The sequence below is a fragment of the Camelus ferus genome, chromosome 1, assembly GCF_009834535.1.
Source record: "Camelus ferus isolate YT-003-E chromosome 1, BCGSAC_Cfer_1.0, whole genome shotgun sequence".
In the NCBI taxonomy this organism is placed as follows: Eukaryota; Metazoa; Chordata; class Mammalia; order Artiodactyla; family Camelidae; genus Camelus; species Camelus ferus.
The window spans coordinates 5,768,147-5,792,928 of NC_045696.1; the positions used below are offsets into that span (position 1 = coordinate 5,768,147).

The window sequence follows — 24,782 nt, forward strand, 5'->3', positions numbered from 1 at the left end:
AAAATGTAAAACAATTTTTGTAGAGTACACTGTTTCCAGGTAGTAGATTTTAAGAATTTGTTTTATTGCTGTGACTTTTAAGAAGTCTATTTTGAGCATAAAAAGCTGACTCCTTTTCCATAGATCTACTGTGGTAGGGCCCAGAACCTGCCTGGACTAGCACTGGGTGCCCATTTTGAGGAACTCTTTTTAGATGTTTACTTTGCATTTTGCCTATTCAAATGAAGTAAAGAACGCAAATATTTCCTTGTGATTTCATGTTTTTAGTTTTGTTTCCCAATGGCATTTTTATTATCTGTTAACGATGTACTTAATGTAAATGGCTGTTATAGGAAAAGGTTAAGTTTCAATTTAAAAGTAGCTGCTTAGTATCCAAGACCGGAACTTAAAGTAGGCTGTAACTGTTAAGGTTGTGGAAGTCAGATGGTCCTTTGTTCCCCTCTTCCCTTAAAGACTTCACGTGTTAGTTTAGGTTTACAGAAGACTATGCAGTAAGTATAGTGAGTTCCCTGTGCTCTTTCTCTCCCTGCTCAAGTCTTTCCTGTTAGTAACATCTTGATTTAGTGTGGTACAGTTGCTACAGCTGATGAACCAATTTTGTGTGTTATCATTAACTGAATTCCATGGTTTACATTAGGGATCACTCTGTGTTGTCTGGGTTTTTACAGATGCATAATGTTACGTATCGACCACAAGAGTGTCGTACAGAATAGTTCTACTGCCCTAACCTGCCTGCCTCCACAGACCTAATCCTCACTTCCTCCCTCTTCCTGAGCCACTGGCAGACACTGATACTTTTACTGTTTCCATAGTTTTGACTCTTCCAGAATGCCATATAGTAGGGGCAAACAGTGTGTAGCCTTTTCACGTTGACTTCCTTCTAGTTATATGAGTTTAATGTTCCTCTATGATAAATCTGTGTTTAGCTCTGTAGGAAACTGCCAAATTGTTACCGAAAGTGGCTGGATTACGTTGTGTATTCTGATCAACAATGAATGAGAGTTCCTGTGCTTTGCATCTTTGTTAGGATATTAGTTCTTCCCAATTTCATCTATAGATTCAACACAATCCCAGTCAGAGTCTCAGCAAGTTAATTTTATGGATATTGGTAAAGAGGTTCTGAAGTTTATTTGGAGAAGAAAAAACCCAGAATAGCTAACAGAATACTGAAAAATAATAGAGTTGCAGGCCTGATAGGTACTACTTGACATTAAGACTTAGTATAAATCTAGTTTTTAAGACAGTTAGTACTGGTGAAAGAATAGACACATAGATCAGTGGAACAGAAAATGGAACCCAGAAATAGACCAATACAAATACAGTCCACTAGTGTTTGACAGAGGAGCAACACCAACTCAATGGACAAAGCATAATCTTCTCAACAAGTGGTGCTGAAACAATCATATATTCACATGCAAAAAAAAAACAACAAAACACGTAGGTAGTCTTTTCATAAAAACTAACTCAAAATATATCATAAACATCATAAATTTAATGTAAATGTAAAACACAAAACTATAAAATTTCTAAGAGATGACACATAATAAAATCTAGGTGACTTTGAATGATGACTTTGTAGATACAGCACCAAAGGCATGGTCCTTGACAGAAAAACTTGAGAAGTAGAAAAACCTGGAAGATACTGTTAATAGAATGAAAAGACAAGCCACAGACCAGAAGAAAATATTTGTGAAACTCATATCTGATAAAGGAATTGTATTCTTAAAACTCAGGAAGAACACAGTCCAATTTAAAAATCGTTAAGAGATCTAATGGACACCTGTTAAAGAAGATACACAGATGGTAAATAAGCATATGAAAAGTTACTCAACATCATACATCTATCATTAGGGAATTGAAAGTAATGATGGTGAGCTGCCACTACCCACCTATTACAGCGGCTTAAGTCCAAAGCACTGAGAACATTTATATTGACTTACTAACTTCACTCAGAGAATAGCTTATTGTATCAGTTTCTTTTGTTAATAGTCATCAATTGTGTTAGGTCTCACAAATACTCTCTGTAGTCTAATGCCTTGATAAGAGAAAGGATGTAGTAAAGACATTTGCTTTTTAAATTTACCTAATTATATTTTATTACTCAGTTATCATGCTTACTTATGATTAGGGCGACTGGTTTTTCTTGACTTGTGTTATTTAATCTCATAGATCAAGATTTTTTATCCCCCCCCCCCCAAATTAGGAGACTTCCTGTGATCCAAGTGAAGGTTCTTGTTCTTCTTCTGAAGAAGAAGAATGGAAAAGTGACAGAAGAAGTGACAGTGACAGTGAAAGTTCAAGGTATCTATTTTTAGTTGTTCTGATCTTTTAAACATTTTAGTTATAACCTTAAATGGAGTCATACGTGAATGGCATTCAAGATATAAGAGCTCACAACTGTGGAGCAATTGACATTGAGTTGTTAATACATCTAAAAGGAGAAGAAAGCTGGATTAATAATTGTTTCTATAGAAAATATTTTGGGTATTTTTGTTTGGTTATAAAACATTTGAGCCAACAGTGTAAAATACGTGTATTAAAAACATCAATTTAGTTTTGGGCTGTGTTTGTAGAAAGTAGTATCCAAAATCTGTGTGGTAAAACCACTGTTAAATTTATTATTAATTATTGGATATGTTAAGGAAAATTCAATTAACTATCAGGTTAAGTAGAAAAATAAAGGGAATTTTATTTGAGCCAAATTGAGGATTATAACCTGGGAAGGAGATTCTCCGGAAGCTTTGGAAACTGTTTTGCCTGTTAGAAGTTGAAGGCACAGTCATAAACATATTTAAGACAAATGATGGTACATCTGAATGACATATGGATATTTTACATAAAGTTCACCAAGAATACAGGGTCCAGGTAAGCATGTACGAAGTCAGCAGCAAGTACCACGACCCCCTGCAGAGCTGGGAAAGCGTGCTGTTCTTTTAAGAAGTTACGTTGCTAGCCTCAGAAGAAAGAAAAAAAATGATCTTTACAGTCAAGCAGGCATCCCCACCTTTGAGGAGCTCTGGTTAATGTGCAATGTAATACAGATGCACACTGCATATTAGGGAAGGAGGAGGCCCAACTGGACAGAGAGAGAATTTTATTTTTAATTTTTCTTGTCCTGCCTTAAAATAGAAACTTTATTTTGTATCATGTGTTACCTTTTTAGTCTTGGTATCCAAATTTTATGAGACTAAGAGTTAACGTCTGTTCCTCTTCTTTGTAAACATCACGTTTGTCCTGGCAGATGCTCAAGCCAGAAACCTGGGTGTCATTCTCTCTTCACAGCATTTCCGTCACCAAGTCTAGAAAATTCTCCCTTCTTACTGTGACTGAGATGATTTTATTTTCATTTCCATTAATACTGTGCTTTACAGCCCACCATACATACTCCCAGCTGCTTCCTTTCTTGTCTTCTTTTATTCTGGTATGCTTAAGAGCTGGAGTGATTTCTAGAACATTTGTCTATTCTTGTTTTTGTTGTTTGTTTTTGTCTTTTAATTTTAATGGTAAAATATTCAGAACATAAAATTTACCATCTTAACTATTTTTAACTGTACAGTTCAATAGTGTTATAGTACAGCCACATTGTTGTGTACCCAGTCTCCAGAATTCATCTTGCAGAACTGCGATGGTATACCTATTAAATAACAATTCTCCACTCTATGCTGCCTGCCCTTGGCAATCACCATTGTCCGTTCCATCTCTATATTCATTGTCTTTTTAATTCGGCTTTCTTGAATTTGATTATACAAAGCAGATGCTCCTAAGATTTTTAAAAAGCTCTTCTTACAACGTAAAATATTCATACAAAAATAACAATTATAATAAATAGCTTTTGGAAATGTGTGTGTTTTATTGAGCCTGAGAGATATGTGGTTAGTTAGTGATGGCCCCAGTAGAGGGCCTTTGTCCTCTATGGTGTTTTTTGAAGCTAGGAGTGGACCAGGGCCTAGTTTTCTGGACCTTGTTTCCTGTTTGACTCTGCTGTTGTTCTAGGGTGGGCTAGAACTTGTCCCTCTGTGGATCTTTTCTCACATCAGGGATGGTCCCCCTCTTGGCAAGAAACTCTGCCCATTTACGACTCTCTGTTTGGTGTGGCCATGCTTTCCTTGTGCTTCTCAGTGTGTCGCTGATGGTTTTCACTCCAGTGAAACTTTCTTGGCCTCCTCCAGCGTGTGCTGCTCTTACGCTTCTGCGCTGTCCCTGCTGTCTTTGTAACTGCCCTTCACGTTGGGAAAGCGGAGTTACTAGTTGGCTCTAGATGTTGTCTTACGTGAGGGCTCATCCAAAGTAGACTTAAAAAACGTTTCTCAGGCTTTGTCTTTCCCTAATTTCCAATGTCAGTGAAGATTTTTCTCTTTTTCTCATGATCTGTGGTCGTTTCAATATTCCTTGATAGTGAGGGCAGATTGTTCAGTTGTATCTTCCTAGAATCTTTCTTCTTCCCTCCTTCTTGTCTCCTCCTCTCTTAAGGTTATAGGATTAATTTACTATTAGGACTTAGATTCTGGTTCCATGCAACTTAAAATATTTTCCTTTTCTAGTGACTCTTCGTCTAGGTATTCGGATTGGACAGCTGATGCAGGCATCAATTTGCAGCCTCCTTTACGAACGTCATCTCGTCGACGAATTACCCGATTTTGTAGTAGTTCAGAGGATGAAATGTCTACTGAGAATTTATCTCCTCCAAAACGGAGACGAAAGAGAAAGAAAGAAAATAAGCCTAAAAAAGAGGTAAGAAAAGTATATCTTTAAAAATAACATCTATCTACACTTTCATAGTTTCTATCCATATTTAGAAATTAGAAATTATTGGGAAACTGGAGCCTTTATGTACGTATGTATGTATGTGTGTATTTTTTGATTGATGTTACGTCATCAGGAGTCAAATGTAAAATGGAAGCAAACTTTTATTTTTTACAAAAAAAATAAAGCAGCTTTATTATTAAAACTTCTCTTTCTAATCTGCTGTGAGTTAGACTTGGCACTTAAACCTTTCTGAGTGAATCTAAAAATTAAGCCTTTTATGATCTAGTCTTAACAGTCACACATTGTCACTTCTGCTTTATTCTATTTGTTAGAAGCAAGTGGAGCCTACACTAGAGTGGAGGGGACCTCGGCTCTGCCTCTTAAAGAGGGAAGGAGAAGTATTAAAGAATTTGTGGTCATGTTTTAAAATTACTATTGTTAAAACCTGAAGTCAAGAGGAGATTCCCTGAAAAAGGAAAAAAAAAAAGATTCCCTGTGAAGATTAGCCTGTGGTGAAATGCAGAGTGGAGGGTCGGTCAGGCAGGCTCAGTGTGTTGAAGAGCATTTAGGTTGGAAAGTAGCCCCGTTTCATAGGATGTGAAGTGCTAGGAAGGATCTGTTAGAAATCCAAGAGACTGTAGGCAAGTGCTAGGTAGAGCTGTAGTGAATGCTTGCACAACTGGTAGTGTTCCTATGTACGTTCAAGGACCAGATATGTATGCTGCTTAAAAACTAGTCGTTAGGTGACACGCCACGTGAAACAGTCATTCTGAATGGTGACGTTTCTTCTGTTTTTCAATTAAACAGCGCATGCTGCCCCTTTCTATTCTATTAAGCTTTGTTCTCGTCCCCTTGGCAGAATTTGCAGAGGATGACTCAGGCAGAGCTTACAAACATGGAACATTTATATGAATTTCATCCTCCGGTTTGGATAACTGACACCACACTTCGAAAGTCACCTTTTGTTCCTCAAATGGGTGATGAGGTGAGTAATAAAATTTAAAAACATGAATATGAAATATAAAATTAATATTACTCTAAGGTTTTTATTTTTTAACGTATACTTCCCTTTTGTAGGTAATATATTTTCGACAGGGTCATGAAGCTTATATTGAGGCTGTCAGAAGAAATAACATTTATGAACTGAACCCTAACAAGGAGCCATGGAGAAAAATGGATCTCAGGGTAAGATGATGGTATCACTAAATTATTAAATATTTAGCACATACATATATAGTTAAATTATTTATAAATTCATTAAAAATGCCTACTGGAGGCATATTTCATTACTGTCTTTCCATTAATGTCCTACTTAAGAATATTTTTGCTGTTACCTGGTAAATCTTAAGATCCAGTAGAAAATGGAAACAATCTAAATGTCCATTGACAGATGACTGGATAAAGAGGTGGTGGTATGTTTATACAGTGGAATACTACTCAGCCATAAAAAATAATAAAATAATGCCATTTGCAGCAGCATGGATGGACCTGGAGATTGTCATTCTAAGTGAAGTAAGCCAGAAAGAGAAAGAAAAAAAATACCGTATGATATCACTTATATGTGGAATCTTAAAAAAAGACAAATGAACTTATTTACAAAACAGAAACAGACTCAGACATAGAAAACAAACTTATGGTAACGGGGGTGGGGGTGGGAAGATTTGCAGATACTAACTAATACATATAAAATAGATAAACAATAGGTTCATACTCTGTAGCACAGGGAACTATTATATTCAGTATCTTGTAGTAACTAATGGTGAAAAAGAATAGGAAAAGAATGTATGTATGCTCATGTATGAAGCATTATGCTGTACACCAGAAATTGACACAACATTGTGAATTGACTATACTTCAATAAAAACACATATATACAAAAAAAAAAAAAAGATCCAGTAGAAGACATGCTTGTCAGTGGACACTGTATATTACTGGAAGGCAGCTTGGCTGTATATATCATTAATCTTAAAATGCTTATATTCAGGACAGATTTTCAAAAGAAGAAATACACATTGGAAAAAAATGTTCAACCTCATGCATAATAAAATACAGGAAAAACTTTAGCTTCCCTGTACTTAACCAATTTTATAATTTTTCTTTTAACATTTAAAGGAAGAAAATACCATGTTTTAACAATAGCAAAGGTTTTGGTTTGTTAACTGTTACTCATCTTGGCGATAGGGTACATGAAACAGCTCTAGGCTTTCAAGAGGGTCTCTTGGCAATTGGAATTGAAAGTGAAAATATTTAGACCTTTGAAATCACTAATTTTATTTCTGGTAATTTAGGAAACAACCAGAAGTACGTAAAATTTATGAGCAGAGTAATCCTGTATCACTGTTTATAGAAACAAAAAATTAGAAGAAGTCCACATATCCCACATTACTGATGAATCAAACCATGGTATATTCACACAGTTGGCTACTATGTAGAGCTCACAATGTAACTGAGGCTTTTACAGTATTTGTTAGGCACATACAGTGTATTGCTAAGAGGAAAAATGGGATGTGAAATTGTCTGTGGTTATCATAAGAATTTAAACAGTCAACCAAAATAAAGACATTAATATGTCAGTGGTGATTATATGTAAAATAGTATTACAAGTGATTTTTATTCTTTATACTTTATGTTTCTGATATTTTCAGTAACTGTCAGAAGATGAAAAAACTAATTTTAACAAAGATAGCTGTTCTTAACACTCATTCAGCTTAATGGCTCTACTGCTGTGAATTTGGCTTTAGATACATTCATATTTATGTCTGCTTCACTGTACACTGTACACCACACTGTGTACCTGAGTACACTTGATCCACATTTTTCAGATTTCTGTATAGTGAGCTTGCCTACTCACTCTATGCTATTTTTAACACCAAAATCAATACTCAGGATGCTTTCTGCTCACTTGCAGACATGCACAGAGTGGCAGAAAACTTGACTTTGCCCACCTAGCATGTTCCCAGCTGAGGTTGAACAAGGGGATACCTCTGAGCCCTCATATTACAAATAAGTGTTCTTTTCTATAGTCTTATTTAATACCACTTTTTTCACTTTTTTAAAGCTTTTTGTTGGTGATTTACTGTTTAAAATTGCCCCTAAGTGTAGTGCTAAAGTGTTGTATTGTGTTTACTAAGCACAAGAAAGTGAATTCTGTACTTCATGGAGAAAATATGTGTTAGATAAGCTTTGTTTAGGCTTGAGTTACAGTGCTGTGGCTGTCAGTTCAGTTTTAATGAATCAACAACATATATTAAATGAGATGTCTTTACACAGTAACTCACGTAAAATAAGATACTATATTAATTAGGTGACAGAAATGTTGTGACTGGAGGCCTGTAGCAACCTAACCCTGTATTTTCTCCAGGAGCAGTGGTTAAGTATTCACTAATTCACTGTTTCAGGTAACTTTATAGAATTATAAGAATGATGCAAATAATGAAAATCAGCTGTACTCTTAGCACTTTGGTACATTATAACAATAACATTTGTGCAATGAATAAATGGATGAATGATTTCTCATACTCTTAGAATTAGGAAACATTATGGGGAAGGCTTATGATACATCCATTAATGAGTAAGATAGTCAGTTATAGCAGGAACTGTCTCCTGTTCTCTGTCTTATCCCTACTGCCTAGAATAGGTCATAGCACATAGTAGATCCTCAACAAATAACTTTTTGAAATGTATTAGGTAGAGATTTAATATCAAGGTTTGGAAGAATATTTAATAAACCAAATGCCTATGTATTTTGACTTGCATAATACAAAATTGTATAATGAAAATGTGTCTCTAGGAAGAAAAGAAAGCCAGAAGGAAATTCAGATTGTTCACAGTGATTGTCTTTAGATATTGAGCTGATGGAAGATTTGTGCATTCCTTCTTACACTTTTGTTGTGTTTTTTCTGAAGTGAGTATATTCCTTATGTTAGGAACAGTATTAAATACCTGCCTCCAAAAAGATGTGAAGATTTAGCAGAAATGATTGTAATCAATGGTAAATTAAACCCCTCTCCTGGTTTGGAATTCTAAATTGTGAGTTGACTTAATTTGGCAATATGTGGAGAATTATAGTCTTAAGGAATTTCGTTATTTTAACCAGTTATTCTTTTAAAAATATCTGTTAAAGGATCAAGAATTGGTCAAAATAGTTGGAATACGATATGAGGTTGGGCCCCCTACACTCTGTTGCCTCAAACTAGCATTTATAGATCCTGCAACTGGAAAACTTACGGACAGATCTTTCTCAATTAGGTATGTGTTTCTCTTTGTGTGGAATTTTTTATATTTCGGTTTTCCTTCTTGCTGGTTAGCACTCCCTCTCCACATCAGCTGCAGGGTAAGCAGTGGAGCACTGTGAACAGCCTAAGGTATAAGCTGAAGTTCTGATGATGGGCCCACTAGAAGGAAAAATAGTGGTGTTGCAGCAGCAGTTAGGCACAAGCATGTGTATGCATTTTCCTTGCCACTTAGATGTGTAGAGAATTCTGGCCTGTAGAGGAATTTGCTTCTGCATTTGTTTTTGAGAAAACATTAGAGTAAATAATTTACTAAACCTGTGCTACCCAGTATGATAGCTGTCAGCCACAGCTGTCAGCACGTGAACTATTACTGATTTGAACTGAGTGTGATCTAAGTGTACACAGTGATTTCGAAGACTTGGCATAAAGAAGCAGCATGTAAAATACCTCATTATTTTGTATTGACTATGTGGTGAGCCAGCATTTAGACACACTGGGTTAAATAAAGTGTACTACTGAAATGAATTTCACTGGTTTCTTTTTGCTTTAGTCAAAAATTAAACATTACATATCTGGCTTCCACTGAATTTCTTTCTTTTTCCCACATTGTATTTCTTTTGGACATTGTTGGTCTAGACTACAACGTACTATGCAGGAAACTCAGTAATCTTTTATTTCTGTTTAGATATCATGATATGCCAGATGTTATTGACTTTCTTGTGTTACGTCAATTTTATGATGAAGCAAGACAGAGGAATTGGCAGTCATGTAAGTCTGTCCTTAATTGAGTTTTATTTATACCGTGAGAAATTATCTCTCACTTCATTGACATATTTTTTTGGTTGTAGTGTTGCTTATTATGGTGATGCAACCATATAAATTCTAGAAAGAAATGTAAGTGATAAGTGTATTTTGCTTAGGGCTTGGTATGTAGGGGACCTTTTGGAAGGATGATTTCTTACTCATTGACTAAAGGCTAGAGTAGACCTTTTATTTCAGACTTGTCCATACAATATTACTGCTGTCTTTAATGTGAAACTGGTATAATTCACAGAATTACCCCGTGTTGCAAAACAATCAGAAAGCTGAAAAATAATTCAGTTTATAGTTTCCTACCTATTGTGTTTTTCCTATCTATTATGTTTTTCAGCCCCCACGGTGTGTACTTTAGAAGCTCTCATTTTATTCTGCCAACATGCTCATTCAAAGAACATTTTTTTAACTTTAATTATCTACAAGTAAATGCTAGGGAATGATTCCCAACCACTCCTTGTAATCTGGTGGTTTTGTTTTATTTTTGAGGTTGTGAAATTACTGCACCAAATCTCTTATACTGATTAATTTATTTTTGCTCCCCATAAAATCTTACTTATTCTCCTAAAGTTTGAGCAGTGATATTATAGGAAGCTTTTTTATATTTTTGCTGTATTGAGAACTTTTTACTCAGTTTATTCTATTCTTGACTAGCCAAAATATCTAGCCAAAATCGGTTTATTTGAAAAAAATCTTATCTTACTTTGATATCATATCAACCCAGACAGCTAAAATATGTGGGAGTTAACAAGTCATGCGGCCAAGTCCCAAAGAACTATGTAACATTTTTCTTCCCTATTTATCTAATATTAGAAGGTGTTTTCAGCTGAAATAATACTTTTTCAGTGTAAGATGAGCAACTTTAAATTAAAAGAAGGCTTAAGATCATTTTCTTTTTGATATCAAAGATTGGCTCTCTAAATAAACATGTTTTTATATTAGGCTTCTCAAAATGAAGTCACTGGATTTGTTGTTATTACTATAATACTTATTTAACAAATTCTATAATTGATACTTGTTAAATTAGGTTATTTACATTATAGAATTAGGAACTATGGTATTATATCAAAATTTTAGTATATACCTTCCATTGATTGATACTACCTCTGTAAAACTTTTCTTGAAGAAAGAATTGTTAATCTCTCAAAGAATTTCTAAAGAGGATAAGTATTATTTTTCATGGTGATTTGTTCTGAAATGACGGGATGGATGGGAAGAGAGACAGAGTTACTACAGCAGTCTGTGTTTCTGTTGTCATATATATAAGACAAAGGTCAGATACAGTTTGTTTCTCTAGAAGTGCTAACAGTTACAGAATCCATTTAGAAATGTGTATGTGTGATCTAAAATCACTGACGTCAGCTGAAACATTCTTCCAGCTCCTTTGGTTTGTATAGGTCCTCTCCTGAGGTCTGCTTGGCTGCTTTGATATCATGCTGAGATAATGGGATATGAGGATTGTTAATTCTTTTAAATAATAGATATGTAGGCATTGTCAGGGGTACATTTAGACCTGATTTTTCTTGTGAGATCTTAAGAATTAGAGCACTGTTTACTGTGGAGATACTTACATAGCAGCAACTTTAAAATAATCATGGATTAACTTCTAATCATACTTTTATAATTTTATTTTATTCAGGAAATGTTACATATTTCATAAGTATATTTAATACACTTAGTAAACAAGTATTTACTGATAGTATACATTGTTGTAAAAGATTTTTGAGTTTTAATTTTGTTCTTTGTAATAGAACTTATTTTGCAGTGGGTATTTGGATCCGCTAAATAATGGAACCTAGTTATAAATGACTTTTAAAAATTACTCGGTTCTATACCTTCAGTAAATTGCTGAGTGTAACACTCTGTCTTTTTCACGTGTATTTTATTACTGAAAAATGCAATGGGGAAGGGTGGCTAATTTTAAGATAAAAATATTATTTGATTTGTTTTATCTGTATCAAATAGTATTTTGTAAATTAAAAATGTTAGTGTTAACAAATTGATGTCTCAGACTTGGTCATCTCTCTTACAGGTGACAGGTTCCGCTCTATCATTGATGACGCTTGGTGGTTTGGAACAGTGCTAAGTCAAGAGCCGTATCAGCCACAATACCCTGACAGTCATTTCCAGTGTTACATTGTTAGGTCTGTATGCAGATGAAAACCAGTCATCCATCTACAAACATTTATTCACTGCACAGGTCGTGGTATGAAAAACTAACGTGTTCTAGGTTAAGTCATTAAGTCATATTGGCCTCACCTTTGTAGTGTTTCTCTCGCATCCTCTGTTCACTAGTGCCCGCCTTGGTACCAGTTCTGCGTGCCTCCGTGGGACCTTTTTTGTAGCCTCCTCTTATATTTCCTTAACCCAATATTGCAGGATCATCGTTCAGAAACACGTAATACGTCATTTCCCTTGTTCAAAAAAATTTTTGCCGCCTCTCTATTGGTTGTGGAAATGAAGCCCACAATCTGAAGAGTGGCATTTAAGGCCTTCACACTCTTCCTTCACGCACCCTGAGTGCACTCCACACAGGGCTTCTGGTTTTGTCCTTGAACCCAGCATACGTTTTTATACTTCTTTTTTACAATATATTCTTTAAAAAAAACTTATTTGAACTTTCATTGCTACAATAAGGTTAATTTTTGTATTTTCTATGTTTTTGTTTACTCTTGTAGTGGGTACCTAGTTATTAGCCACAAGCTGTCTTTATAAAAGACTAACTAGACTTACATGGTTTTAACAGGTGGGACAATACAGAAATTGAAAAACTTAGCCCATGGGACATGGAACCAATACCTGATAATGGTATGTAATCCTTTAATAATGAAAATATTTTACCTATGTGTTTTCAGTTTTTTATCTTAATGTACATAGAGTATATTTGTGTTTTTTGAGAAATGTTTTCAAATTACTCTGGTAACTGAGCTTTGCTAGCTAATAGAAATCAACAGAATTATGTGTATCTAGCTCATTAATTCTTACCCAGTTTCCAGCTTGTTGCTGGCTGTATCCTAGTCGTGTGCTGTCATTTATCACCTGCTTTAGTCTGTGCTTGGCCTCCTTCATGTAGCCTCCATTTCATTTTCCTCATCCTTATTCTATTATCCTTGTTCTTTCTTCAAAGAGAAGGTCTAGCTTGGCTTCCATCTGTCTTCGGCATCACCTCAGCTTGCCTGTCTTACTGGGGACTGCCTGTTCCTTTCCAACGGGAGGTACATGTCTCTTCCAAAGCCTGCCTCTTCTCCAGTGCTGCTGTCCCACCCTTTGAGCTTCTCTTGGATCTGGTGTTTATACTTAGTTCATTCACTCAAACCATTTTAATTTCCTCCTTCCTGTCTCCATTCCGATTTCAATTTGTCTCTTGTACATCTTTCATTTGACTTTATTTGAACATTTTAGCTATTAAATTATTTTACTCTCGTTACAGACTTGTTGAAGGGCTGCCCTCTATATTGTCTTACCTCCCACCTCTCCACTATCAAGCTTTCTTTTATGCTAGTGTTGATTCAGCCTCAAAACACGCAGAAGCTTTTGTCCTTCCACCTCTACCATTTGTTGACACGGGAATGCTTTGCTTTGTGACTTCTTCTGTGTCTGCCTTAGGGGTCAAGCCGTTTTCCTTTGTGTTTTATTCTCTGGTGTATTTCCATCAACTGTTGTTTTGCTTTACATTAGAGATAAGGAATTTTTTTAAAAAATTAAATAATTACACTTTTAAAAGTCACCAGTGACTCCTTCATTAAATTTTCATTTGAGCTTATTAGCATCTTAACAAATAATACTTAGGAATCTGAAATGATGCTTTGCAATATATAAAGCATATATAGTTAAGTGAAAACCAACATTTCTTGAGGTCTTACTCTGCTCCTAAGAACTTTTTTTTTGATGGGGGAGGTAGCTAGGTTTATTTACTTTTTAATTTATTTTTTAGGGGGAGGTACTGGGGATTGAACCCAGGACCTTGTGCATACTAAGCATGCGCTCTACCACTTGAGCTATACCCTCCCCCCTTAAGAACTTCTTATGTATTAGTTCACTTATTCTGCCCTGCAGTGATGCTCTATTATTAATTTTACAGGTGAAGGAACTAAGGCTCAGAGTTTTTAGTAACTTGTCTAAGTCACACACTTCTGGAAAGGATAGGACTTTGGTTTCTAGCCTGAGCCATCTGCACCAACCAGTGCCTTTAACTACTATTTATAGCTGCTTTTTTATAAGTGATACCAAATCAATAAAAGCACTTACATAAAGAGATTTTACATATTAATGAGGCCGATAAAACCTTTACAAAGATTGTCAGAAGATATGAGCAGGCAAAAAAAATTAATTTGGAGGCATATGAAGAAAAGCTCAGTTGCGTTATCAGTCTTGGAAATGTACATTAAAATCGTAATAAACGGCATTTATCATTGTTGAGTTAATATGTTTTCTTCCAGTCCTGTTGACATATTTACTTACAATTTTCAAGAAAATATTCTGAGTATTTACATTACCTCTTGTTCTTTTTAAAATGTACACTCTCTTCCATTATCAGTCTTTTTGCACTTTTTAAACATTTTATTTTGAAATAACTGCAGACTTAAGAATATTTCAAAAAGAGTACAGAGTTTCTGAACACTTGGTTTTCTGAATTGTTAACATCTTACATAAGTACAGTGCATTTATCAAAATCAGAAAAATACTGTTGATTCAGTTCTAATCTGTAGATCTTACTCAAATTTTGACTGTGGTCCTCATGTTCTTTGACACATTGGATTTCATCGCATGTCTTCTTAGTCTCCCTTAGACTGGGATCTGTAAGTCTTTCCATTATCTTTCATGACTGGGGTACTTTGAAGAGCACTGGCCACTTACTTTGTAGAATTTCCCTTGATTTAGGTTTGTCTGATGGTTCCTAATGATTAAATTCAGAGTTTGCATATTTGGCAGAAGTGTCAGAGAAGTGATGTTGTGGTCTTCTCAGTGCATCACATCGGGAGGCACATGATCGCAGCTTGTCCTATTACTGGGCATGTTAACTTAGTCATTTGATTCAGGTGGTGCCTGCTGGGTTTCTCTACTGTAAAATAATTACTTTTTCCATTGATTAATGTTTTATTTATGAACTTTTGACAATTGAAATATAGGTGTATATTTGTTCTTTGGTTTTGATTTTTTTCTTTTTTGTTCTTTCTTGATGGAATCATAGTTGATCCACCTGAAGAATTAGGAGCTAGTATTTCTGTCACTTCAGATGAGCTAGAGAAATTGCTCTACAAACCCCAAGATGGTGAATGGGGTCAGAAATCGAGAGATGAAGAATGTGAACGAATTGTTAGTGGTATAGATCAACTTTTGAATCTTGGTAAGTTTTTTCATGTACAAGTTTTCCACAGAAGTATTTTAAAATAGTAGCATAATTGTGGCTGTGTTCTTTATTACAATTTCTATTTGTTATTTTTTGGTTAAGCCTGCAGTGTTAAATGTAGCTCTATTTTATGAATGATTTGCAGAGAAATATCACTTAGAGGTAATGAACTTATTTGATAAAAATTCTTCCTGCCATTGCAGACATAGCAGCAGCTTTTGCAGGTCCAGTTGATCTGTGTACGTATCCCAAGTACTGTACTGTAGTGGCCTATCCAACTGATCTGTACACAATTCGAATGAGACTTGTTAATCGATTTTACAGGTTAGTAGAAACTTACTTTTAAAATAGCTTGAATATTTGGCCATACCAACTAGAGTTAACAGAGGTAGTGGTGGAGTTGGGGCTGAGTACATTTTTTTCTGTTTCATTCTCTTCTATCATTAGAGTCATGTCTTGGTTCTGTGTGTAAGACATTGTGTTAGATGCCTGTGGGTAGGTACAGATAGAACCTGGATAAGAAAAAATGCCTGTTTCATTCATCAGTTTCAGTAATCTATTTTTCTTACAAAAGCTGCTCCATTTAAATATAAAGTTTAGTTAATTGGATTTTCGGGCCTTTGAAAGATTAATTCCCCATAGTCATCAACTTTTTATCTCTGGCATCTAGAGCATTGATAATTATAAAATTTCCCATTCTCAATGATTTTTTTTTAAAGCAGTTTATGGTATTTTATTCTTTATGATTCATTTACTTCGAGAAATTATCTTTACAAAAAACTGACTTCTTGAGTTCCCATTTGTTGGTGTTAGTTTATCTCTGTAGTCACATGTGGGAACGTGCCCTTGATCAGAAACCACTTTGCTAGTTTACAGTGAGACGGAGTCTCTTAGGATTGATGGTATTTAACACATTTTCTTCATTGAGTCCCCGCAACTTCCAATATGCTGACAGGCAATGTGAAAAGGGAGGTTGCTCTTCCAGTTTTCTGGATGTGATTAAGTGATTTGTTAAGACTTTTGGTCCTTACTCCCTGCAGCTCAGCTTCCAGCATCAGTGCTGATGGCTAGGTCAAGTTGACAGCGTTAAAGGTTATTCATTATGACTTTGCACTTATGGTTTAATCAATACATCATGCTGGCTTAACATGCTGGATTTCTTTTTTTACTTGATTTCTCTCTTTTCATTTTTAAAGCCCTAAATTGCCTACTTTTTACTTTGAAGGAGGCTATCTGCTTTAGTGTGGGAAGTCAGATATATAGAACATAATGCTAGAACATTTAATGAACCTGAGAGTGTAATTGCAAGATCAGCTAAGAAGATAACTGACCAGCTTTTAAAATTTATCAAGTAAGTGATCTCAAGTTACAGACATTTGCAGCAAAGTGGCTTTACATGCTGTGCTCTTGAAACTAGTCGGTTCTTAATTTTTGCTTTCTGAATTACACCCTTGGAATGTGTTCGTTAAGTAACATTTCTTTACATTGCTTCTTTTGTGATTGTAATTTCAGCAAAGAATGAGAAATAGAACAATCCAATTTTTTTAAAATTTTGAAATAATTTTATTCTACAGAGAGTTGCCTTATATATACACTCTTCACCCGATTTTTCCCTATATTAACATTTTATGCAACTTTGGTGTCCTTATGAAATGTTAAAAAATTTACTTTTGGTACAGTGCTATTGACTAAAGTTTAGAATTTGTTTAGATTTCATCCGTTTTTTACATCACTCTTTTTTCTGTTTCAGGATCCAATCCAGAATCCTCACTGCATTCACTGTTTTCTCAGTCACCTTTAATTTGTTGTCTAGTCTTTTCCTTTCTTTCATCACCTCATCACTTTTTATGAGTGTTGGACACATTTTGTAGAGTTTACTTAATTTGTGTTTGGTATTTACTCATGATTAGATTGAGTTTTAACTTAATGTGGCTTGTGTCCTGTGAAAGTGTGTATGTGTGAATATTTCACACACTTTCTTGCATTTGGAAATCAATTTGGAACAATAGTAGGGTGAAAACTCACCTGTAAATTGAGATCCAGGCTTAACCTGATCTGTTCTAGTGAACATTCTGAGTGACTCTGGGCACATTATTCAGCCTCTTTCCTTTTAAATGAATGATTTTGACTTGTGACCTTACATGCCTTTTCCCCATAGTTATAAAAATTCTTTGAAAGAATTATATACTGGAGAAGATAATTTATGAACTGTGGCATCATTTTCAACATCTAGCTACAAACTGGGGAATAACTGATTCCATTCTGTTTCACTGCACTGGATTGAATCTGTCCTATGTCTGGAGGACTCTGACTTACTGCCTCTTCCCCAAAACTTTCTTCTTTCCTGCTTTAGGAAGACCGCATACCCATTTTCATCTCCTGTTTTAGCATTCTTTCTCTGCTGGGTTTACAGTGAGGTTAAGATATAATTTACTTTAGTTTCTACTTTCTTTTTTGCTTCTAATCTCTTACATCGCAAATTAACCATTTTCCTGGTACTCAACTGTACAAATATTACCAGTGATGATAACTTAGAAAAACTCATCTGTGTATTCTTCCAATTGAGGCCATACATGTGTTATTTCTAGGTTACCAGCTTAATTTCCATACACACTTAATTGAAAAAAAATTACTTTTAGTACTTTAATTGGTTGTTTCCATAGATGATAGGGTAAAAACCTGATATTCTTCTGATTGAAATTAGATGTACATAGTTGGGGAACTGTTTGTATCTTACCCTCTGATTTGAATATTTGGAAACAGTAACCATATTTGCATACCGTTAAAGTAAAAAATTGTCTTTTAGGAATCAAGACTGTACCAATATCTCAGAACTTTCCAATACTTCAGAAAATGATGAGCAAAATGCCGAGGATTTGGTATGAAGTTTGTCAATTTTATAATGATTTTTGTTAATTTCAAATAACATAAAGAATGAAGAGTGAAGTAGAAAATGTTGGTTATCTTTATCAGTTCGTGCTGTATTCCAGTGAACTATGAAAATAGGGCACTTGATAAAAAATACATTTTTTAAATTATCTAGATGGTCAGTGAAGTAATAGCCAATAATTGATATCAGATAAATTATGTCTTAGTAAATAAACTAGGTGTAGAATATGTTCTCTATCCAGATTTTAGCTAGAGGGAGATAAGAAGTACCTTGAAAATATTTTTGGTAAAATCAGTATCTAATTTAATTGTAATTAAAAATTAATGACTTTTACCATGGTCTAAGTACCCTAAGTCCTTCACTCAAGATGGTATTAAAGTGTAAGTAACGGCAGGTATCAGTGGTGGTGTATAATTCCACTTCATACAAAATCAGGTTATTGCATGGAGTTGTAGGAAGGATATTCTTTAAAAACAGTGTACTGTCAGTTTCTACACAAACTCTTACTGTAGTTCACTGATTTTCATGCTAATTTACATTAGAATAAAATATGTGATGTAAGGAATAAGAAAATGTCTAGAGCACAAAATCCAGGAAACTGTGAGAAACTGTGTTTCTGAGTTTTATGGATGGATGAAAAACACAAATTTAAAGCTCCTTGTGCGTGTCTTGGAATTACATGTATATTTTGGAATTAGTGCATGTTCTCAGGGGATGTAAAAGAACTGTTAAGAATAAGAATACAGGTTGATTCATTGGAGTGTGAGTGCCACGAAGATCATCTGGTAGTCTGGCTTTTGAGATTTTGTTAGCAAGTTATAACCTTCATAAGACCTGATGTCTTTGATATGCTTTTTATAAAGATTATTGCACATCTAATGAAAATATTAACACTTAAGTTGCTCTGATTTTTATTCCTAGGATGATAGTGATCTTCCTAAAACATCTTCTGGAAGAAGGAGAGTAAGTTAATCTGTGTGACTAACCTTTGTTGGTTGTTTATTCTGTGTTTTAAAATCAATGTAAGATTTTACATGTTGACTTTGGAAAGTTACGTTGATATTGATATTGAATGTTTTATAAAAGAAATGGGAGAAATCACTGAAAGGTGGATGTCTAGGTAAGGTTTAATGGAAGAGTTGAGATTTGAATAATGTCCTCAGAATGAAACAGAGTAAGAAGACATTCAAAACATAGGTGTTATTATGATCTAAGCCAGAAAAGTAGGGAATTGTGGCCCACTGATTGGTGTAGGGTTTGAGTTTCAGAGTAAGCAAAGTAGTTTTGTGTCTGACTTTTATGTTGGGAGCAGATTATGGTAATATTGAAAACCAAGGATTTCATTTAAATTTATACTAGAGAGTCAGTTCTGTAGCCAAAATAGATAAATAGGTTTTGAGGGATAAGAGGATGGATATTGAATGTATTAATGTTAGGAGTTCACGGTAAGAATCTAGGAGTAAAAGATGGAAGTAGTGTTTCCATAGTGGGAATAGTGTTTGCTTGGAATGGAGAGGAAGGGAGGAAGATGAGACCTTTTAATGGGAAAATTAATGAGGATTTGGTGACTGAACCTTTTTAAAAACTGATTTGTTGGGGGTTGGGGTTAAGGAGAATGAAGTGAAGAATAAATTTTGAGTATTGAGTAGTTAGAATTGTGTCACCAGCAGCTCTTGAAGTTCTAATGTGATCTATTAATTAAAAAATAAAGGTTATTAATTTGACAGTGCTTAAAATGTTCTTATTTTAAATTTCATCAAATGCTGCTTAAATTTAAGCTTTTAATCACAGCAGTTTTCATATTATGCTGCCTCAAATAACATTGAAAAGTTAGACTTGAATTGTCTTGTGATTGTCATTTTCACATAATTTCATTTTTAAACAGACTTAAGTATTTAGTATCTGTTTAGTATTTGTTTGCTATGATTGCTGTATCAAATTATAAATCCTAGTGGCTTAAGCAATAAAAATATTATCTTGTAGTTCTGTAGATTAGAAGTTTGACCTGGGTCTCACTGGGCTAGAATCAAGGTGTCAGCATAGCTGTGTTCCTTTCTGGAAACTCTAGGGTAGAATTTGTTTCCTTGCATTTTCCCACTTCTGGAACCTCATGGCCCCAGTCTTCATCTCCAGGTCAGTAGCACAGCATCTTCCAGTCTGACTCTGACCCTTCTGCCTCCCTCACATAAGGACCCTTGTGATTCCATTGGGCCCACCCTGATACTCCGAACTGTGTCCCCATCTCAAAATCCACTCCTTTAGTCTTACCTGCAGAGTCTCTTTTGCCATAGTCACAGGTTCTTGGACTAAGATGTAGACATATTCGGGGCCATTATTCTGCCTACCGCATTATCCAGTGTGATACTTCATGTTCTGTGAAAACATTTTCTAAGCTTCGGAGATAAGTGGTGGAATGAAAATGTTTTTAGAGTAACAGATATGACATTACTGGGTTTTTACAAAAAAGTGAATTTTCCCCCAAGCAGATAAAAATTCACATAATGACATATTTTGACATAATGTGGAAGACAACAGCTCAGTTGCATTTTTATCACCATACTAAACCATACCATAGTGTGATTGTTCCAAGACTGAAAAAACTTTTAATATTGTGCATGTATTTTTAGGTTCGTGATTGGAAAAAAAGGAGCATGAAAGCAACTAATTATGTTGAAAACAACTGGAAGAAACAGTGTAAGGAGCTAGTGAACTTAATTTTTCAATGTGAAGATTCTGAACCATTTAGACAACCTGTTGATTTGGTTGAATATCCAGTAAGTTGTCATTGTTTGAATGTTTGGGGCTTTTCCTGTTGGTGTAGGGGAGATTGGGATAGAGGTATTTAAATTAAAGAGTAAGATTTCCAGGCTTCATGTTAGCTCTGTGTCCTACCGCTAAATCAGCCATGAAAGGGTTGTTTTACACAGTTGTCTTGAATTTGTAGACCTCCTTGTAACTTGGATTAAGATTTAACATTAGTAACCAATGTTACATAATAACTGGAGGATTATCTGCATGATTACCTACTGTCTAAGTAGACCCAGCCCCAGGAAAACTATACACTGAATAAAAGTGTCTGTCTTCAGTTTCCAATGGGGAAATGGAAAATGACCTTTTGAAAAAAGAGTCAGATTATAAACCACAAATTTACTGTAGGAAGCTTAGAAATTATAGAAGAGTATAAAGAAGGAAACAAAAACTGTTCCATATCCTGCTACCAAGTATATAATTTTAGTATATTTCTTATCTTGCCTATATATTTGGGCCTCTTTTAAAAAATTATTGATAATTCTTAAGATCCCCTAAAAACAAGAATTGAATCTTTGAACTTACTGTTGTTTTTAAAACCTAGGATTACCGAGATATTATAGATACTCCAATGGATTTTGGAACAGTAAGGGAAACTTTAGAAGCTGGAAATTATGACAGTCCTTTGGAATTTTGCAAAGACATCCGGTTGATATTTAGCAACGCGAAAGCATATACACCAAACAAAAGATCAAAGGTAATTTTAAAAGTGGTTTTTTTTTTTTCAAAAAGTATGTGTAATCTGTGTAGATGATAATTTTCTATTGATTGGTAGTGGTTGGAATATTAAAGATAAGTGAGTAGAGTGAGACCAGTAGTAAGAATAGAGCTTTTCCACTGCCCAGGTGTCTGTTACTGTTTCCTTATAACTGCGTTTGTCTTTCTGAAGTTTTACGAACGGAAGAGAATTGGTGGGAGTGAGGACACCGGTGAAGAATGAGCAGATTTGTATTTGATGTGTAGAATGAGAAAAACCTGGTTTCTTACATATGGGAGTCCTGAAAAAGTGGATTGGTAACTTTTTGATAGAGACTGGAAGAATATTAAAAGTGGAGGTGGGACAACTGATGGTGTACTAATATTTTGGATCTGAAGCAGAAACACATGAGTGATCTGATTACTTAAGAATACAAGTAGAGAGGACATTCATAAATTTTTATTACAATGTTTTATGTTGGATAATTTTTCAAAACTTGTTGAAACATAATAAATACACAAAAGTGTGCACATACTCTCAGTGAATATTCACAAACCTTTTTAGCCAGTGTGCTGGGTAATTTAACAAAACAATAATTTGAGAGTAAGATTTTAAAATAAAGCACTTGTTTGATTATAGCACATTCTCTGTCATCAGTGATTATCACCGCTGATTAACCATTTTTTCTTAATTTCACTTTTCCCTCATTACTTATTGTCAGACTCCTGCATTGTTAATACTTCTCTTAACCTGAGAACCTTTCATTGCATTCAATATCCAAATTGCTTACTGGATCACCTTAACATTCAAATCTAATGTTTTTCCAAGCTTGTGTTATTGTCAGTGTTCACCATTTGTGAGACTTTGTTTCGAGAGAAAATAAATTTCATTCATGTCTTTTTTCCGTTTTGTTTAAGTAAAATACATGTTTGAGGATACATCATATAACTCTCCCATTTAAGAGTACAATTTAATGGATTTTGGTGTAGTACCAGTTTTTTCAAAATTGTTACAAATATAAAACAAAATTTAACCATTTTAACCATCTTTAAGTATACAGTTCAGTGGCATTAATTGCATTCACAATGTTGTTTGACCATAACTGCTATGGATTTCCAAAAGTCTTTTTTATCACCCCAAACAGAAACTCTGTAACTAGTAAGCAATAATTCCACATTCTCCCCTTCCCTCGGCCCTTGGTAACATCTAATTTACTTACTTTTTCTGTGAATTTACCTATTCTAGATATTTCGCAGAAGTTGAATCATACGATATTTGTCATTTGTGTCTGGCTTATTTCACTTAGCATAATGTCCTAAAGGTTCATGCCTGTTATTGTATGTACAGAACTTTATTCCTTTTTATGGCTGAATAATATTCCACTGTATAGGTATATGACATTTTGTTCCTTCATTTGTTGATGGACACTTAAATTGTTGTCTACTTTCTGGCTGTTGTGATTAGTGCTGCAGTGAATACGGGAATACAAGTATCTGTAAGAATTTTTGCCCTCAGTTTTCTTAGGTATGTATCTAAGAGTGGAATTTCTGGTTCTTAGGGTAGTTCTATGTTTAACATCTTCAGGGACCACTAAATTGTATTCCATAATGACCACCAGTTTACATTCCCACCAGCAATGTGTGAGGATTCCAGTTTCTCCACATCCTTGACCAAGTTTGTTACTTTCTGTGTTCTTTCAAAAAGTTGTAGCCATTGTAGTGAATGTGAAGTATTAATCTCATTGTGGTTTTGATTTGCATTTAAGTTATGACTTATTGAAAATTGTGCCTGGAATTTATTTTAATCAGGTATGGTAAGACATGCAGATGGGAATTGTCATGAAGAAGTTTATATTCACAGATTCCTAGAAACAGAAGTATGATTCAACATTTGGGCCATATGGTGATGGAACAAGGCAAAGGGGAGTAGTAGGCAAAGGGGAGGAGGGGAAGAGCTTGGCTCAGAGCCTATATTGGGGTGTTTGCAGGAAGGCAAGGCAGGGCTGAGTAAACAGTCTAGGATTGGCTAGTTTGAATGACTGGAGCTTTGGCCTATAGGGGTGGTCTTTAGATGTCTGAATCCTGGCCCTGGGCTGATTTAGGTAGGGTAGGGGGAATATTGGCGTGGTTTGTGAGAGCTTGATGAAGAAAGTAGTTAGGGATGTGAGCTCTGGACCGATTGTTTTGTTTATCAGAGGTGATTGTTTTGTATATCAAAGGTACACTTGCGAAAGAGCCATTTGCTGTCTCTGGGAATTAGCCCTAGGAGGGGCAGTCTCACCAGAATCAAGGCTCCAAATGCCAGAACATCAAGAATACAGAAAATAGGGGATGAGGGTATAGCTTAGTTGGCGGAATGCGTGCTGAGCACGTACAAGGTACGTGGTTTGATTCCCAGTACCTCCATTTGGAAAAGCAAAAAAAAAAAAAAAAAGAAAAGAAAAAAATACAGAAAATAAAATTTAACCAGTACACTAATGATGTTGAGTTTCTTTTTATGTGCTTATTGACCACTTGTGTGTCTTCTTTGGAGAAATGTCTATTCAAGTGCTTTGCCCAATATTTAATTGGATTTTTTGTCTTTATTTGGTAAGTTGTAGGAATTTTAAAATATATTCTCAATATTAAGTCCTTATTATATAAATGTTTTCCAGTTATTTTCTCATTCTATGGATTGTCTTTTTATTGGTTGATAATGTCCTTTGATGCACAAGTTTTTAATTTTGATGAAACCCAGTTGATCTCGCCCCCATCCCCCTTTGGTTTCTTGTGCTCTTGGTTTCCTGTTTAAGAATGTTGCCACTTAGGGTCACATAGCCTGTAAGATGCCCAACACTATTATGCAGCAATCTGAAAAATATGTATTAGAAGCTTAAGTGCCATTTGACTCATTAATTCTAATTTTAATAACTATTTTGTACAGACATAATATTAACTACTTGCACAAAAAATGTATTTTGAGTAATTTATATAGAGGTGAATGTTTAGAAATAAAGTGTTCAAAATAGTTTAAAAAGGATCCATTGCCAAATCCAGTGTTACAAAGATCTACTTCATATGTTTTTCTAAGAGTTTTATGGTTTAGTTCTTATATTTAAGCTGTTGAGCCATTTTGAGTTAATCTTTGTATATGGATGGTGAAAGGTGGAGGTCCAGCTCCTTCTTCTTGTGAAAGTCCAGTTTTCCCAGCACCACCTGTTGAGCTGGCCATTGATACATGGGTTTATTTCTGAACTCACTTCTG

General features: G+C 34.9%; 1 protein-coding gene and 1 long non-coding RNA gene across 2 annotated transcripts in view; one reads left to right on the forward strand and one right to left on the reverse strand.

The window, feature by feature from the left end:
* BRWD1 (bromodomain and WD repeat domain containing 1) overlaps nt 1–24,782 on the forward strand; it is a 97,365-nt gene that overhangs the window by 55,447 nt on the left and 17,136 nt on the right. The window contains 15 exon segments of the mRNA XM_032463949.1: nt 2,204–2,301; nt 4,542–4,731; nt 5,606–5,731; nt 5,824–5,931; nt 8,870–8,994; nt 9,667–9,749; nt 11,827–11,938; nt 12,541–12,602; nt 14,986–15,141; nt 15,348–15,468; nt 16,370–16,495; nt 17,951–18,023; nt 18,956–18,997; nt 20,662–20,808; nt 21,387–21,539. Of these exon segments, the coding sequence (XP_032319840.1) occupies nt 2,204–2,301; nt 4,542–4,731; nt 5,606–5,731; nt 5,824–5,931; nt 8,870–8,994; nt 9,667–9,749; nt 11,827–11,938; nt 12,541–12,602; nt 14,986–15,141; nt 15,348–15,468; nt 16,370–16,495; nt 17,951–18,023; nt 18,956–18,997; nt 20,662–20,808; nt 21,387–21,539 (1,722 nt within the window).
* Nucleotides 17,385–21,748, reverse strand: LOC116658708. Its single transcript, XR_004313997.1, has 3 exons — nt 21,738–21,748; nt 21,364–21,366; nt 17,385–17,459 (listed from the first exon to the last, which is right to left on the reverse strand). It is a non-coding gene; the product is annotated as an uncharacterized LOC116658708 (long non-coding RNA).